The sequence below is a fragment of the Gopherus evgoodei genome, chromosome 1 (genome assembly GCF_007399415.2).
Source record: "Gopherus evgoodei ecotype Sinaloan lineage chromosome 1, rGopEvg1_v1.p, whole genome shotgun sequence".
Taxonomy (NCBI): Eukaryota; Metazoa; Chordata; order Testudines; family Testudinidae; genus Gopherus; species Gopherus evgoodei.
This window is the reverse complement of record NC_044322.1, coordinates 101,168,886-101,185,574: the sequence shown is the minus strand read 5'-3', so window position 1 is coordinate 101,185,574 and position 16,689 is coordinate 101,168,886. Positions and strand designations below refer to the sequence as shown.

The 16,689-nt window shown below is 44.4% G+C and overlaps 1 protein-coding gene across 1 annotated transcript in view; it reads right to left on the bottom strand.

Annotated features, from left to right (window-relative positions):
• The window catches only part of TPP2 (tripeptidyl peptidase 2), a 75,204-nt gene that overhangs the window by 2,088 nt on the left and 56,427 nt on the right, over nt 1-16,689 (bottom strand). The window contains 3 exon segments of the mRNA XM_030568117.1: nt 483-602; nt 11,014-11,221; nt 12,603-12,733. Of these exon segments, the coding sequence (XP_030423977.1) occupies nt 483-602; nt 11,014-11,221; nt 12,603-12,733 (459 nt within the window).

Below are 16,689 nucleotides of genomic sequence, written 5' to 3'. Positions count from 1 at the left end.
CTAATACTATGTTACAGCTACTGATTTGCCTGAAGTATAGAAGATGGAATTCTCTTGAGACGTCCAGGGAGCATGCCCAAATAGGAATCCCAGCACCCTCCTGCTTCCCAGAGGCTAGAGGACTGGGCTTCTGGATATTGCCTTTGGACCTCACAAATGTCGCCCCCCACCCATCTTTCTTGCACACCTTTGAGCTAGTGAGCTTAATCCTCTGGCTAACTGGTGCCAGATAAAGTCATTAAGTCCAATCAGAACCCCTGGTGAATCTGGGGCGAGGTAAAAGTGTTTCAGATTTGAATATTCCTGGATCAAAAGCCTATCCAGTACATTCTGTTCCAGAACCTCAGTGAAAATTTTCTGAAACTCAATAGTGTAAGCAGTATATAATGAACATACATTTACATCTCCTAATATTAAGAGATTCTTCAGCATACATAACAATACCCCTCCGTAATTAAATGGATTTATTGACTACCCCTTACCTGTATACAATTTTTCAAGTTTTCCTTGGTTGGCTTCTCTTCTGCAAGTTTTGTGGCGAATTTGAGACCTCTTCCATACATTTTATTTGCCAACGCATGCTTATAGGCAAACGTTAAAACCTACAGTACATCAACAAATAAAAAAAGTTAGAAATCTACCACCATATTAAAACTAGCATTGTTCATATAAAAACAATTTAAAGCAGACAAGTCAAAGTTAAATATTTTACCAGACTCTTTTGAATTTATTCTTATGTTGATGAACACAAACGAATCACAGCAATGACTGTACTCGTGTTTTAATTCTAAAATAAGAGCAAGTGTTTGTCACTATCGCAAACTTCAGAACATTTTATGAAGATTCAGAGATCTCATTACTCAAACAGCTGTACACTGGATCACATTTATAGCTATTTAGATTTGTCACCAACTGCCTAAATACACTGTACTGTAAATAAATGACAAAACAGCCAAGTTTTTTTTTCGCCCATGGAAAAAAGTAATGTCAGATTGTGGGATATGAATCCCAGCAAGTATTAAACTGATTGCATAACAAACATGAACAAAAACAGTAGATGGTGTGTACATACATGTACGTAATTATAAACAAGCAATGAAAACAAATAGACATGAAGACAGGCCTCAGTTTTTGCTTAAATATATTCATCGTGAGAATCTGCTTGCTAAGAGATAAAAACCAGAGCCTTTGTTGATTGAGGGTCAATAATTTATTTGCAACACTGAGCTTTTAGTACCTTATCAACATTACACATAAAACGTGCAGGTGAACACCACCTGCCTACCACAGAGATGTCAAATAAAACTGGCTCCTTCCTAGCCTAACAAATAATTAATGATGAAAATTTTGGTAGATTCCCCATGCTACTTTACTGTTACAGAAATCAGAGCTTGTGCTAACCCAAGTCTTTCATCTCTGATACAATCCACTACATATATCCATAGTGAATATCCTATTTTAATTTTTTATATAAGTCACACACCAGTACAACTACAGGGATATGGCAAAAAGGCTTTAAAAAAAGCTAGTTACTTCAATCTGGGATGCAAATTTTTCCCCACCTCTATTTGCAACCAATAAAAATCTAGTTTTCCCAGCTGACAGGTCACCAGAGTGACAGATATTGCATCCCCAATGCAATATCTTTGGAGACCACTGTATAGATTTATTAGTAGTATAATATGTGAAGTACTGTAAGAAACAACAAGTTCATAAGCGCAGAAGTTTTCTGTGACATAAAAAGAAACCTTTCAGAAATCTGTGCATGCACCAGCCAAATTCAGTCATACTGTAAAAACTGCAATGTAATAGAAAGATTGTAGTCACTACATCGGATAGCATAAAAGAACAGATAACACAAGAGTAAACGCACTTAGTTTTTCTTCAGCATGAAATACAAAATAAAAATGAAATTGGAAGCAGCATCTTGATAGTAATTTACTTTCCCATGTGAATGCACGACAAAGTAGGTAGGCAAACTCAATTGCTTTTTTGGATATCATTACAAAACTTTTGGATGATGGGAATGTAATAGGTGTGATATCTGCATTTTTACTGGGCGTCTGATGCGGTCAACATTTTAATCAAAACCTGTTTTTGACAGGAATAGTAACATGGATTGAAAATTAGCTGGAAGACAATAAATAAGTAAACAATGTAATCAGTTGGAGAAGATGTCTAGTAGGGCACTGCATGGATTAGAGTGGGATCTTAGATTCTACACTTACGTTCAAGAAGCAATGGGCTTAAACTGCAGCAAGGGAGATTTAGGTTGGACATTAGGAAAAAATTCTTAACTGTCAGGGTAGTTAAACACTGGAATAGATTGCCTAGGGAAGTTGTGGAATCTCCATCTCTGGATATATTCAAGAGTAGGTTAGATAAATGTCTATTAGGGATGGTCTAGAAAGTATTTGGTCCTGCCATGAGGGCAGGGGACTGGACTCAATGACCTCTCGAGGTCCCTTCCAGTCCTAGAGTCTATGAGTCAATGAGTCTTAAGTGTATCCAGTGACCACACATTTTTCTTTCATGTGTTTCTTTTGAAATAAGAGCTCTAACTAGAATACGTGGGAGTCCTACTGAATGTACCACCTATCTAGGTCAAAAGTATATTATGCACAGCACCATGTACCTAGGACAACATGAAAAAAAACAATGGTTGCCTACCTTTTGTAACTGTTGTTCTTCGAGATGTGTTGCTTGTGTCCACTCCATTTTAGGTGTTCGCGTGCCCACGTCCACAGCTGTCAGATTTCTGCCTTAGCAGTATCCATAGGGCCAGCTGTGGAGCTCCTACGCGGTGGTATATCAGGCACTGCCAGCCCTGCGCCCCTTCAGTTCCTTCTTGCTGGCAACTGTGACAGAGGGGCAGAAGGGCAGGAAATGAAATGGATATGAGCAACACATCTTGAACAACAAGAGTTTTTTCTTCTTTGAGGGTTTGCTCACGTTGATTCCATTGTAGGTGACGCACAAGCAGTATCCACAGAGGTGGGCTTGGAGTTTACTGCTTAGCGGGGCTTGCAGTACTGCTCTGTTGAAGCCAGCATCATCCCGGACCTGCTGGGTAAGTGCACAGTGGAATATAGAAGTGGAGACAAAGACCAGGTGGCCGCTTTACAGATGTTCTGGATAGGCATATGGGCCAGAAAGGCTGCTGAAGAAACCTGTGCCCTGGTAGAGTGGGTGGCGACAATTGCCAGTGGGAACACCGTCGCTTGCTCATAGCAGAAGCGAATGCAGGCAGCGATCCAAGAAAAAATTCTTTGAGTAGATGCCAGGTGATTTTTCATCCTGTTGGCCACCACAATGAACGACTGCATTGACTTAATGCAATGGTTTGTTCCTATCCATGTAGAAAGCCAGAGCCCTCCAGATGTCCAGGGCATGTAGCCTGTGCTCATATTCTGATTTATGCGGCTTCAGAAAGAAGACCGGTAAGCAAATATCCTGGCTCAAATGAAACAGAGATGACGTTAGAAAAAAAGCCAGCGCAGCCTTAGCTGGACTTGGACCTTGTAGAAGACTGTGTACGGTGGCTCCGAGGTAAGCGTCTGTATCTCGGATATCTGGTGGGTCGATGTCACTGTAACCAGGAATGTGACCTTCCAGGAGAGGAGAAGGAGAGAACAGGAAGCCAGGGGCTCAAAGGGAGGACTCATGAGCTGAGACAGCACCAGATTCAAGTCTCAAGGAGGGACAGGGTCCCTGATGTAATGATAAAGAAGCTCCAGGCCCTTAAGGAATCAGGCCACGATATCATGAGCAAAACCAAACCTACCTGGCAACAGCAGGTGGAAGGCCGAGATGGCTGCTAAATGGACCTTGACTGATGAGAGGGACAAGCTCTCCTGGAGCTCAAGATGCAGGAGATAGTGCAGAGTAAACTGCAGCAAAGCGCTCTCAGGACAAACACCTTTGTCCACAATCCAACAGGTCAACTGTTTCCACTTGGCCATGTAGGTCGCTCTGGTGGATGCCTTCCTACTCCCCAACAGAATGTGCTGAACCTCAGCCGAGCACTGCTGCTCCTGCGTGTTTAACCACACAGCAGCCAAGCCATCAGATGTAGTCGCCAGGTTGGGGGTGCAGAAGACTGCGCGGTTCTGGGACAAGGAGGTCCAACCTGAGTGGTAGCTGGAACAGGGTTGCTACTGAGAGGTCCAGCAGGGTGCTGAATCAGTGTTGGCGCAGCCACACTGGTGCTATGAGGCCAATTCTCGCCGTCTTGTTTGATCTTCATGAGGACGCTGGGCAGCAACAGTACTGGAGGGAAGGCGCACACCAGATATCCAACCACAGGAGCTGAAAGGCGTTGGACAGGGCTCTTCTGTCCATGCCCCCAATCAAGCAGAAGATGTGGCACTTCCTGTTCTGCCTGGATGTGAACAAGTCCACCCGAGGAGTTCCCCATCTGCGGAAGATGGAGCAGACCACCTCCAGATGAAGGGACCACTCGTGGTGAGATGAGAACGTCCTGCTGTAGCAATCTGACAATGTGTTCTTGTAAGTCAGAAGGTGAGTGCCTATGAGATGGATATTGTACTGTAGGAAGAAATCTCAGAGCCAAAGTGCCAACAACCTGGCTCTGCTCTGCCTATTGATAAAGAAAACCGTAGCCGTGTTATCTGTCAGGATCTGGACGACGCTGTCTTGCACATGAGGTAGAAAAGCCTGGCAAGCTAATTGAACTTGCCCTGACTTCCCTAACATTGATATGAAGGGAATGAGCATGATTGGACCAACGGCCTTGAGTGTTGGTGGGCTCCCCAGCCCAGGTCCAAGGCGTCAGAGATAAGAGTCACCAACAAGGACAGGGCTGTGAAGGGAACCCCTTCCAACACTGACATGGGATCCTGCCACTAGATGAGGGATACAAGTATGCTGTCTGGAATCCTGACCACGTGGTCTAGGCTATGCCGGTTGGGGACAGACTGAAGCTATCTACGCCTGAAGAAGTCTTCAGTGGAGTTGTGCGTGCCGGACCATGCAAGTACACACTGCCATGTGGCCTACTAGACTCAGACACGTGTGGGCGGTGGTGAGCGGGTGAGCCCGCAGGCCCACAATGAGGTCCGCCATGGCCTGGAACCAAGTCTCGGGGAGGAAGGCCCTGGCCCAAGTGGAACTGAGGACAGCTCTGATGAACTCTATGTGCTGCACCAGGGTTAAGGTTGACTTTGTCTTGTTTATTATCAATTGCCGGTCACGACAGGTGGAACAAACCAGGTTAAATTACCTTCGCACTTGACCCGGAGACCAGTCCTTTAAAATCAACCAGTCGTCGAGGTACGGGTATATTTGGACTCCCTGATGTCTCAGATAAGCAGCCAGTGGCGTTATAAATTTTATGAATACCCTTGAGGCCGATGAAAGACCAAAGAGCATTTCCGTAAACTGGAAATGGCACCGGCCCAACATGAAGCAGAGGAAGTGCCAGTGCCCAAGCGTCCTCTAAATCGAGGGCAGCATACCAGTCTCCTGGGTCCAGGGAGGGGATGATGGAGGCCAAGAAGACTATGCAAAACTTCTACGTCACCTTAACAAGTCCCTCCAAGAAGCTGGTCTAGGATGGGTCTGAGAACCCCTTTTTGCCTTCAGAATTAGGAAATAGCGGGAGTAGAATCCTCTGCCTTCCATGGTCCGAGGAACCTTTTCCACTGCCCCCAGGCGAAGGAGGTTTTTGACCTCCTGAACAAGGAGTGTATCGTGAGATGGGTCCCTGAAGAGGGATGGGGAAGGGGAGCAGGAGGGATGTTCGGCTGCAAACTGCAGGGTGTAGCCCGAAGAAACCGTATCAAGCACTCTGTGGTCTAAGGTGATGTGGGACCAGGCCGACCGGAAGGGCGGAGGCAGTTGAAGAAAGGGAGAGTTGGATCCAATACACTGGCTGAGGGGCCGTCCTGGAGCACACCCTCAAAATAACTGCTTCTGGGAGGATCATGTTGGGCAGCTGGGTGGGAAGAGGATGGGTAGCATCTCTTAGGCCCTTTGTCCTTGTCCTTTCTCCTGTAGGAGCTAGACCTGGGAGCCCCCCAGGACCTGCACTAGAGGAGGAGGAGGGTGGCTCATGAGCCTAGACTCAATTAGCTCTGAAAAGAGCCCCGAAACCTCAAATGGCAGGTCCTATATTGTGGTTTGCATCTCCTGGGATCTCTCAGTATGCTCCCCGGCTCACAAAGCCAGGGAGTCACCTAATGCGGCACGAGCGCTGGGCGTGCTCTGGGCCGCACCATGTTGGGGCTGGGGGAGGAGCACCCCTCACATGGATGCGGCAAGTCCAGGCCAGGCTGGGACCATGGGAGAGGCGTCTCTCCTTGCCCAGCCCAGGTGCTGTTGCTGCGGGGAGAGTGTGCTGCGGGGAGTCCTCTCTCCCTGTCACAGCCCCAGGGCAGCCTGCACCTAAACCCCTTATCCCCAGCCCACCCTAGAGCAGCCCCCCCCCCCCACAAAACTCTCTGCCCCAGCCCTCATCCCCTGCCCCACCTCAGAACCTGCACCATCAGCCAGAGCTCTCACCCCAACTAGGGTGACCAGATAAAATCGTGACCGTCCCGATATCTGGGTGGTTGTCCCAATATTTCGCTCCACCGGCAGCACTGTTTTTTTTCCCCTCCCCTCTACTGGCGCAAACCCCGCCCCCCTCCATGTCCTGATATTTTCTTCATCTCATCTGGACACCCTAACCCCAACCCTCTGCCCAAGCCCTGAGCCAGTTCCCACACTGCGAACCCCTCAGCCCCACCCCCATCACATGAATTTTGTTGTATGCACCAATATGGAGGCAATGTGTCCACATCACCAAATTCATTCTGCACATGGGTGGGAAAAATTAGAGGGAACACTGATAGGAAGACAATTTTTTAAAATACTTATGTCTACTCCTACTCATCCTCCCACCCACCCTTTTGCTTCCCAGTAGGTGGGGCAGTAAACACTATGTCTTTGACCATCTTTATAAGCTGGATAGGAGAAGAGGAATGCATGAGAACAAATAAGCTAGCATGCCTGTTACTAGAAGGCCTAAATGTAACTTAGATTTCAGAAATATGGTCAGATAAGAAAAATCAGTAAAATTATTTTTCTTCCCAAAAACTACATAGAAAAAGATAGTTTATATCGTACGTATGGAATAGTAGTACTTAAACTATTATAAAAATGTCTGTCTAGAGAGTAGATCATTGGTAGAATGGAGATAAAAATTCTGTGTCATAAAAATATCCCAGTACAATGGTATTAGTGACCCACGTATCAGAATAGTAATAATTAAAATTGAGAGTATTTAGCTCCTGAAACAAAATTAACAACAGATAACTTTAGATCCCTAAATATCAAGTGGATAAATGCCAACTATTTGCTTCACATAACATTTTTCCAAATAACTTTTTCTAAAGCATAGAGTTATGCCTACTCTAGATTTAGTTTAGATTTTAATTTGTTGGTGCCTCTTTAATAGTTTGTCAGTTCTGATCACCAGGAAGTACTAGGAAAGGGCCAAGGAAATGCACAAACTTGATAAGAGGTAGAATATGTATAGACGGGGGAAGGTTTTTCCGTAAGAGGAAGTATTAAAGGGTAAGACAACTATTCAGTTTGTAAAGGAAGAAAAGAGTACAAGGATATATATGGGGTACATGGAACAGTAAAGAGCTGATTGGAGAACAACAATTCTGTTCTGCAGCAACTTTCAGTGCTTTGAAATTAACAAAAAAAATCCTCCAAACATTTTTGTGAAAATGTAATTGTTTCAACATAAAACCTAAATGTCTGCGTGTGGAGAGAACTAGTGGTTAGCCCCACTGTGCGGCCCGCGAGGGGATTCTAATTCTGCCTGCCCCGCACAGGGCGCTCTGCAGGCAGCCCAGAGCCCTTTGAATCCCAGCCGCGGCCGGGAAGCAAAGAGCTCTGGGCTGCCGGCAGCCGCAGGGAGCCCTGAGCCCTCTAAATCCCAGCCATGGCCGGGAATCAAAAGGCTATGGGTTGCCTGCAGCGGCGGGGAGCCCAGAGCCCTTTAAATCTCAGCCGCGGCCAGGAGTCAGAGGGCTCTGGATTGCCTGCAGCGGCAGGGATCCCAGAGCCCTTTAAATCTCAGCTGCGGCCAGGAGTCAGAGGGCTCTGGGCTGCCCGCGGTTGCGGGCAGCCCAGAGCCCTTTGAATCCTGGCCAGCGGCCACTGTTTGCTCCCTCCCCAGACCCCTGCCCCAACTGCTCCGCAGGATCCCCACCTCCTATCTAACACCATTGGTCCTTATTCCCTGATACCCCTCTCCTGGGACTCCTGCCCCTAACTGCTCCCCAGGACCGCACCCCCTATCTAAATGCTGCTGCTCCTTGTTCCCCGATTGCCGCCTCCCAAGACCCATGTCCCAACTGCCCCTTGGGACCCCAGCCGCTATCTAAACCTCCCTTCTCCTTGTCCCCAACTGCCCCCTCCTGAGACCCCTCCAACTTTCCCCCAGGACCCCACCCCCTACCTGTCACCTGATAAACCTCCGGGACTCCCATGCCTATCCAACTGCTGCCTGTCCCGACTGCCCCCCGAACCCCTGCCCTATCCAACCCCCCTGCTCCCTGTTCTTTGACTGCCCCTCAGGACCCCCTACCCCTTCTCCAACCCCCAGCCCCCTTACTGTGCCACTCAGACCAGCGTGTCTGGCTCCATGCAGCTCCAGAGACATTGCTGCCATGCTCCCCCTTGGAGCCCACAGCCCAGCCCCCCCCCACCCCCCTAGCACTTGCCTTCCAGATTTGAACACCTCAAAATTCAGGAGTGCTCAAGCTCAGTTTGGGCAGCTGTTACTTCATTTCTCCTAAATCAAATATACTGATCCACTGTAACTTGCTGTAGAAAAAGTAGGATAAAATTGAGCAAGAAATGCTTATTAGGACTGGAATTGCTATTTTCAACAGCCATTGCCTTTTTGTTTGTTTAAAAGGAAGACAGTGATATTGCATTGGCAAATTCCCCATAGAAACAAAGAGTGGAACAAAATAATAATAAAGGCACCTCAATTTTTCCTCATTTATGGAGGACAGTCTTATAATATGCATCTAGATATCCTCCAATCACACAAGCTGAAAATTGTTCCACTTTACTGCAGCTCTGTAACCATATGGGAACCAATTCTGTCTGTTTTGTGCACATCCAAAATTCCTGCTGAATGACCCACCCTGGGAGCATTACCAGTGACCCAGGGCTGGGGAGGCAGGAGGTGTGGGGGGGGAGGGGGGAGGAGGGAAGGCAGTGGGGGGGGGAAGCCCAGGGCTGGGACAACAGTGAGGTGGGGGAAGGGCACTGGTGGGGAGGAAAGGGGGAAGCCTAGCGCTGGGGCGGCAGGGGGAGAGCCCAGGACTGGGACGGGGGGGGGGGGGGGCAGCCAAATTTTTTTTTGCTTGAGGCAGCATAAAACCTAGAGATGGCCCTGTCGGGTTCCCCCAGCAGCCGGAACCCCAGGCCCTTTAATTTGATCCTGAGGGCTCCCAGCCACCTCTTAAGCTGGGAGTGCCTGGTTGATTTAAAATAAAGTATCACCTCCCCACCCCAACCTTCCTTTTTGGCCCACAGCTGTTTTGGTGAGGTGGCGCTGGGGAAGAAGGGTTTGTTTCTGCAGAGCTGGGTGGCCTTGGCGTGGGGTGTTTCTGCGGGGCTGGGAGGTTTCGGCTCTCGGCTGTTTTCTTTGGAGTAATGTGGCCCTCGCCGCTTTACGAGTTGTGCAGGCCTGGATTAGGGCATCAGCCTGGGCTGGAGACTCAGATTCAAGTCCCTGCTCTGTCTGATTCAGAGTGATACCTAAAATGAAAAAGTGAATCATGCAGAGCAGGGAGTTGCACCTTGGTCTCGCACACCCCATCCCCATTCTCTAGTCCCTTGCGGCCACAGAAAGTCAGACTCTCTCTCTCTCTCTCTCGACATCTTGCTCAACACCAGTACATCTCCACAACATCTTTGGCTTTGATGAAACAGCATGTTTTGACAAAATTTCATTTTGCTGAAAATGGCCCACTGAGCTCTAATAATAAATGGTATATCGAGAAGGCCAGTTGGACATTCCTGAATATGTTATAGATCTTCTTTCATAATATCAGAGCACAGTTGAAATTAAAAGGCAAGAAAGTTAAACAAACTGTGTCGCATGTTGTTGTTAATGCAGAGCACAGCATATCACTGCGGCTTAAGAATCAACAGAGGAAGATGAAAGACGTACACAAATAAGAACATCTACAAAGAAGCTATCTTGAATAAATAATCATCAATCTTCCTGCCACAGGCTTTAGGCTGACTCATCAGCAGGGGTCAGGAAAGAATAAAGGAATAACATTTCTTCTGATTTATTCAACAGTTTTCATCTCAAATGATTCCCAAGTGCTGTACTAACTGAAATTCATATAAATATTTGGAAAAATTCATTCACCACTGAAATACAGTGAAATCAGTTACATAATCATATGTATTACTGGGATTTTATGGTTCCCTCTGAAACAGCTATGCTGAAGAACATAGGGACCTTACCCTGATAAGAACTTGCCAACAGGTTACAAGTGGTAATTCAACTTCTCCCATTGCAGCCCTTACTCACAGCTAAGGAATACAGGGTTTTCTTTCATTCTTAATGTAGAAAATGCTACAGACTCATGACCAGCACAGAACAGGGCTGTACACATTTCTGTTGAAGGGCAAGAAGTGCTGCATTGGAACAGCAACTGAACTATTCCTTGAAAGGAACAGTAAACTAGAAACTTGATAAATGAAGCAGTTTGTTAATAAAAGTCTGCAGTTACTGCTCCATACCCTCCCCATACGTATACACACAGAGCAGACAGATTTATTTGCCTTGGATTTAACAGCCTACGAGAGATCCCAGCTGAGGAAAAACGTTTGAGAGAGGCTGGCACAACATATAGGGACAGAACTAGGGAGTGGAAGGGAGAGATGCCTGGAAGCCACACACAAAAGTAGTGTTAAACTCTATCACAAGAGTGCAAAATTTAAAATTTCTGCTTGTCCTCTTACCTTAGTGTCAAAAAGATCAGTCCATTTTGTTGTTTCGCAGAAAGTCTCTGACAGAACACCTATGCAGCTCTCTTGATCGTCATCTTTACCTTCAGCATCACTTGAAACAGCCCCATCTTGGGCCTGCAGATGGAGAAGTTGGTCTGCTAGTGCGCTTCCTTTCCGACAAAGGGCATCCACTAAGGTAGACTTCTGTTTTTCCATATCACTACATTAAGAAATTGAACACAAATACAAGGTGTCTCTTGCAACTATTTGTTTTAATCAAGAGCTAATAATTTAACTTCGCCTTAAAAATCACAGTAAACTAAACACTCTTGTTGATTAGTATTTACACAAGAAGTAGAAGCAATTTTCAGCTACCCTATTAAAATACAGCATTTTTTAAAATAAACTATTTCCTATCATTCTAAACTGGCTCAAAATATAATTAGTGCACATTACACAGATTCTAACCAAGCCTATAGGTTCAGGAGAAACTGAATTGCCTCTGGTATCTGAACAGAAGTGCAAGCCAAATTTTAAGAATTTAACAAGAAGTTAGGATCTAGAAATATATTTTATTAGTTCTTGGTAGTATGGAAAGAGGGCCAATCCACTGTTAATGTAAGACAACATGGACTTCAAAAGGAACTGCATCCACTTAAGCCTGCACTGAATTTGGTTCTCAGTTTCATATGTTAGAAGATCACCAGATCATTGGGTTGACTCTACCAAAAAATGCTTAATTATTTTTAAATCCAGCAAATACAGTGTTATGTACAAGAGACTCCAAGCAACTAGGTTAATGATTTAATTAACCAAAGGTCAATATGTAACAAACTTCCTTTCACAGCCCCTAAACTTCAATTTAGCTGCTCTTCACTATTCCCCAGTCAAAATGGATCAGCGTAAAAGGGGCTTTTGAAATGAATAATTAAAAAAAATGTAGTGCATCGTCATCTTTGAAGTGCTGACTGTCTACTGAACATACTGACACTCCAAAAGTATGTTCACTCCACAGAGAAAAAGACCATATTTGAATACAGATACAGCCATGGTTACCAGTCTCTCTTTCCTGACTCACTCTGTAAATACTTGTGAACTCTTCAAAAGTGGCTTTATCAAACAACAACTCCTGTTCACTAGCATCTTGGAACCATTCTTCTAGAATTTTGAGGGTCCCATCGTATCATGCAAAACCCTGCACTTATTCCTACAGGAGTGCCTTGTTATCCAAATACTACCAGTTCACTGATTATTCTGAATGTTTATGAACTTGATGAGACTAAGCAGAATGCAAACTTTCCCACACAGCTTTGCCCATGTATCTCAATTCTGATCTGAAAGCCATCCTTTGTAATTTTATCTGAGCTCTTCTGAGCAAAATTAGTTTAGAAGTGTCTTTCTGCATTCTGAAATGCACAAAACTCTAAACGTACTTGTCTCAAATACCTGTTTCCACTTGAAGTCAAGTTTGAACCCGAGTCTCAAAAAATTACAATTCTAGATCAGCTTTCAGAATCCTTTAGAATACTTGTATATAGAAAAGGCAACTATATTTATAGACTACAGAAATAGGATGCAAGGAGTATTTACTGGTTAGGTACTTTTTTATAGTAGCTGCATCAGGCCTGGGATCAGTCTTCATGACAAAATAAACTGCTAACGCAGTTTGATCAATATGCGAGATAACAGTATTTGCAGCTTCAATAATTTCATCGAGCCTTTTCAGTCGTTCCTGAATGAAAAAGGAATAAAAAAATGTGAGGCTGGCAAAATGAAGTCATCCCATTTAACACTTATTACTACACTGGTCTACAATTTTTGAGAAGTCGTCTGCTTCAGAGATAAAATGTGATATTTATTATGTATTTTGATGTGCTTAATTCAAATATGACAATTAAAACAACTGATTGGCTGTTTCTAAGATATTTAAATTTTTACATTTTATGTCTATGTATATTGTGTAGATAGTAGAGTTTTAATCATAAATTGTAAACGTAGGTCTTTTCATGTGTTTATGGTTGCTTTACATGATAATATTTCACCTGTCCTGTTTAGGTAACACTTTAAAAATCAGCAAAAGGGTTATACAAATAAAATTTATTATGAAACAAAAGGCAAAAAACTATTCTGTACATAGTTTAGTCCTATTCAGTGTCTATTCGGTGCTTCTTGGCTTGTCTCTTTTATTCATTAAATGGAGCATCTCTTGTCACTGTATGGAGCATCTCTTGTCACTGTCCAGCAATAGTCTGCAAGCATTGATGGGCTCCATTTGCCCTGATAGCCTGCCAGGAGATTCCACTGCTGTAGTCTGGAGCCCAACAGCTCTGCCTTACTCTTGGGTAGTTCCAAATCCCTGACAAGGTCATTCAGTTCACCTTGTCTTATGAGGTGTGGTTCAGAGGAGGAGGATGGGAGAAAATGTGGGTCCTGTGATGGTTCAGGACCAGAAGTTTCATCCTCTTCCTCGTCTGACTCAAGTGAGAATGATTCTGGTGCATCAGGAACCGGCAGTCCTTCTCCGTGGGGTACTGCGCGTATAGCTGATGGAATGTTTGGATAATGCACAGTCCACTTTTTCTTCTTTGACACACCTTTCCCAACTGGAGGCACCATGCAGAAATAACAATTGCTGGTATGATCTGTTGTCTCTCTCCAAATCATTGGCACTGCAAAAGGCAAAGATTTCCTTTTCCTGTTCAACCACTGGCGAAGATTTGTTGCACAAGTGTTACAGCATATGTGTGGGGCCCACCTCTTGTCCTGATCTCCAATTTTGCAGCCAAAATAAAAGTGATAGGCTTTCTTAACCATAGTGGTTATACTGCGCTTTTGTGATGCAAAAGTCACTTCACCACAAACATAGCAAAAGTTATCTGCACTGTTCACACAAGTACGAGGCATCTCTGCTCACTTTGGCTAAACAGAAATGTGTCCCTTTGCAAAATCAAACACTGACAAAGAAGAGAGCACGACACTGTATGATTTCTAGAGCTGATATAGGGCAATTTGTTCAGCAGAGTGATGTAAGCTTCGTTATGATTGCATCATCCATCACTTCTAGGAATAACATGATGCAATTCATATCATGTATGACACAATACCAGCTTCAGATTGCATCATTCATTGTTTTGCCTAAAACGCAAGTACCGTCCAAACCCAGTCATAGATTTATTCATAAATCCAGTCAAAGATGTATTTTAGTCATTTCTGGTTTAAATTGAGATCCCTTCCCTTTATAACTCACTTATCCTCTGCCATTCCCAAGTCAAGGGTCATATATACTGACCCAATAGCATATCTTGAAAACTAGAGCCAATCAACAATTTTAAGCATCATTTTCGTTCTCAGTGACCCAGAATTAGTAAAATTGGACTACATTTATTTCAGAAGCATTTTGGCTGTAGAGCAGTGTTATTAACATTACTGAAATCACAAGTACATGGCAATACAAATAGTTTCTGAAATCTATTTATCTAACACTTCTACAGTCTAGACAGGATTGAGGTCATAGTGTGCTTAGTGTACAAACCCATACTTTGAAAGTCCTTGACACAAAGAGATTACTATTTTCTTTATATTCCAGTAGTGCCTATAGGCCCCAACAAGCTTCCCATGGTCAACATGGCTCAGGAAGCAAAATACTTTTCCCCACCTCCAAGGTGCTCTGGGCTTATTTTGTGCCTCTGAAGCACAGACTGCCATGGCTGGAGATGGGATACTGGACAGGCAGGCTGGTGCTCTGAGGCAGTAGAGAAAATTCTCTCATATCTGGCTGGTGGATCTTGCTCACATGCTCAGAGTCAAATTGCCATTTCAGGTTTGGGAAGTAAACCCCTCCCCCCAACCCCGGGGTCAAACTTGGATTTTTCACCCTCCTCTGCAGCCTGGAGTGTGGGTCACTTGTTAGGATTATCAGGGTATCTTGACAAATCATTTCCCTGACATTCATTGCAAGGCTTTGGGCATTGGTGGACCTCAGTCCCTCCTATGCTTTGCCTGTGGCACATGACAGTTTAGTTTCCTGAGGGCTGTAACACTTTAATCCAGGTTATTGGGCTCAATGGAGCGGGAACTGGATGGGGTTTAGTGGCCTCTGATGTGCAGAAGATCAGATGATGATCTAGGTCTCTCCTGACCTTAAACTCTTTTAAGATAGTAAGATGGAGATCCCAGCTTCAAAGAGCTTGCAATCTAAATAAGCAAGACGTACTTATTTTATAGATGGCAAAGACCCAGTACATCACACAAGGTATGTGAGGGATCTGGGGCCTGATCCCAGATATCTCAAGTCACAGTACAGTGCCTTAACCAGAAGGACAAACCACAAGACCAACCTTACAATCTTAGTGACACAAGAATGATGAAGAATGGGGTTACAGACAGCATCCAAAGAGCTGATCATGATTTGAGACAAGCCAGCTAGGGATACAGAATCCAGCCTTCCTATGCATAAAGGAAATTGTGCTTCTGAAGTTTTGTATAAAGTCTGAGGTGGTGCACCCTGCAAAAGAAAGAATTAGCACCAAAAGAAGAGGAAGGAGGTGGAATGTTAGGAGCTCACACTATCCTGGTTATGAACATGAAATAGATGAACAGAGAGAATTTGTGCAACAGCTGTCTGCTACAGGAAGAGGACACCACCACCATCTGCTAAGGATCACAGCAGTATACCTTTGAAAATGGAGAATAAGCACTTTTCACTTGAAAGACATGTGAGCAGACCCTCCACCTCAAGAACAGTTAGTCTATCTCATGAAGAAACCATCTGTAAGGGCTTTACAGTTTACGGCTAAGCTCATTGATTTTTGGATTATATCGCCGAAAGCAACACAAGTCACTATTAAGCCAAGCCACTGCTAGATGATCCATTTGCAGAAAATGGAATTAACAAGGAGTCACCCGACCCATATATCAGACTTTACTAGGTCTTGGGAATAAGATTTAAAATCAGTGAGAGACTGGGAAAATACTTTGCTCAGTTGTGTTGACAACGAGAAGGAAGGAATCCCTCTCCATCCTTCAGCCAGTATCAAATGATGGAACAGGTTCCAACTGTATACATCTGAATGGCTATTCAAGGGGAGAAGAAAGTGCCATCTGAGAGAGCTCTCCTAGAAGCTAGAGCTACAAATAGTGAGTTCAGTACTTTGTAAGCCTCTCTAGAGTAAAACAAAAACAAAACCCTTTTACATAAAAGGGTATTGATTGAGCATTCATGTTTGAAAAGTATACTCATACAGAAGTGCTTTAATATACTGCAAGTATCTACAATGAGCAGCGGGACTGAAACACTCTCTCTTTTTAAAGAGTTCAACATTAGACACTAACCTGTCCACAGTGCTCCTTGCATTTACAGACTCCAAGCTTGATTATAGCAACTCATATGTAGAAATAAAGCCCTGGAATCTGAAAAACCTACACTTGGCACAAAATGCACCAACCTGTGTAGTTAGCAACACTGGTCACACTGATCTGACCCCAGGACTCTGGTTTCTGCAATGCCTTCCCAGGTAAATGTCACTGGGTTTGGTCCTAGCTACCCAAATCAGCCTCATTCCACTGGAAACTGTCAGTCATCATGAGAAGTTCATGAAAGCAAAAGACATTTAACAGGAGAAAAAACTAAATGATGAAATTCATTCCCTCAATAAATAAGCAACTTCACTCCTTTCAGAACTAGATAGA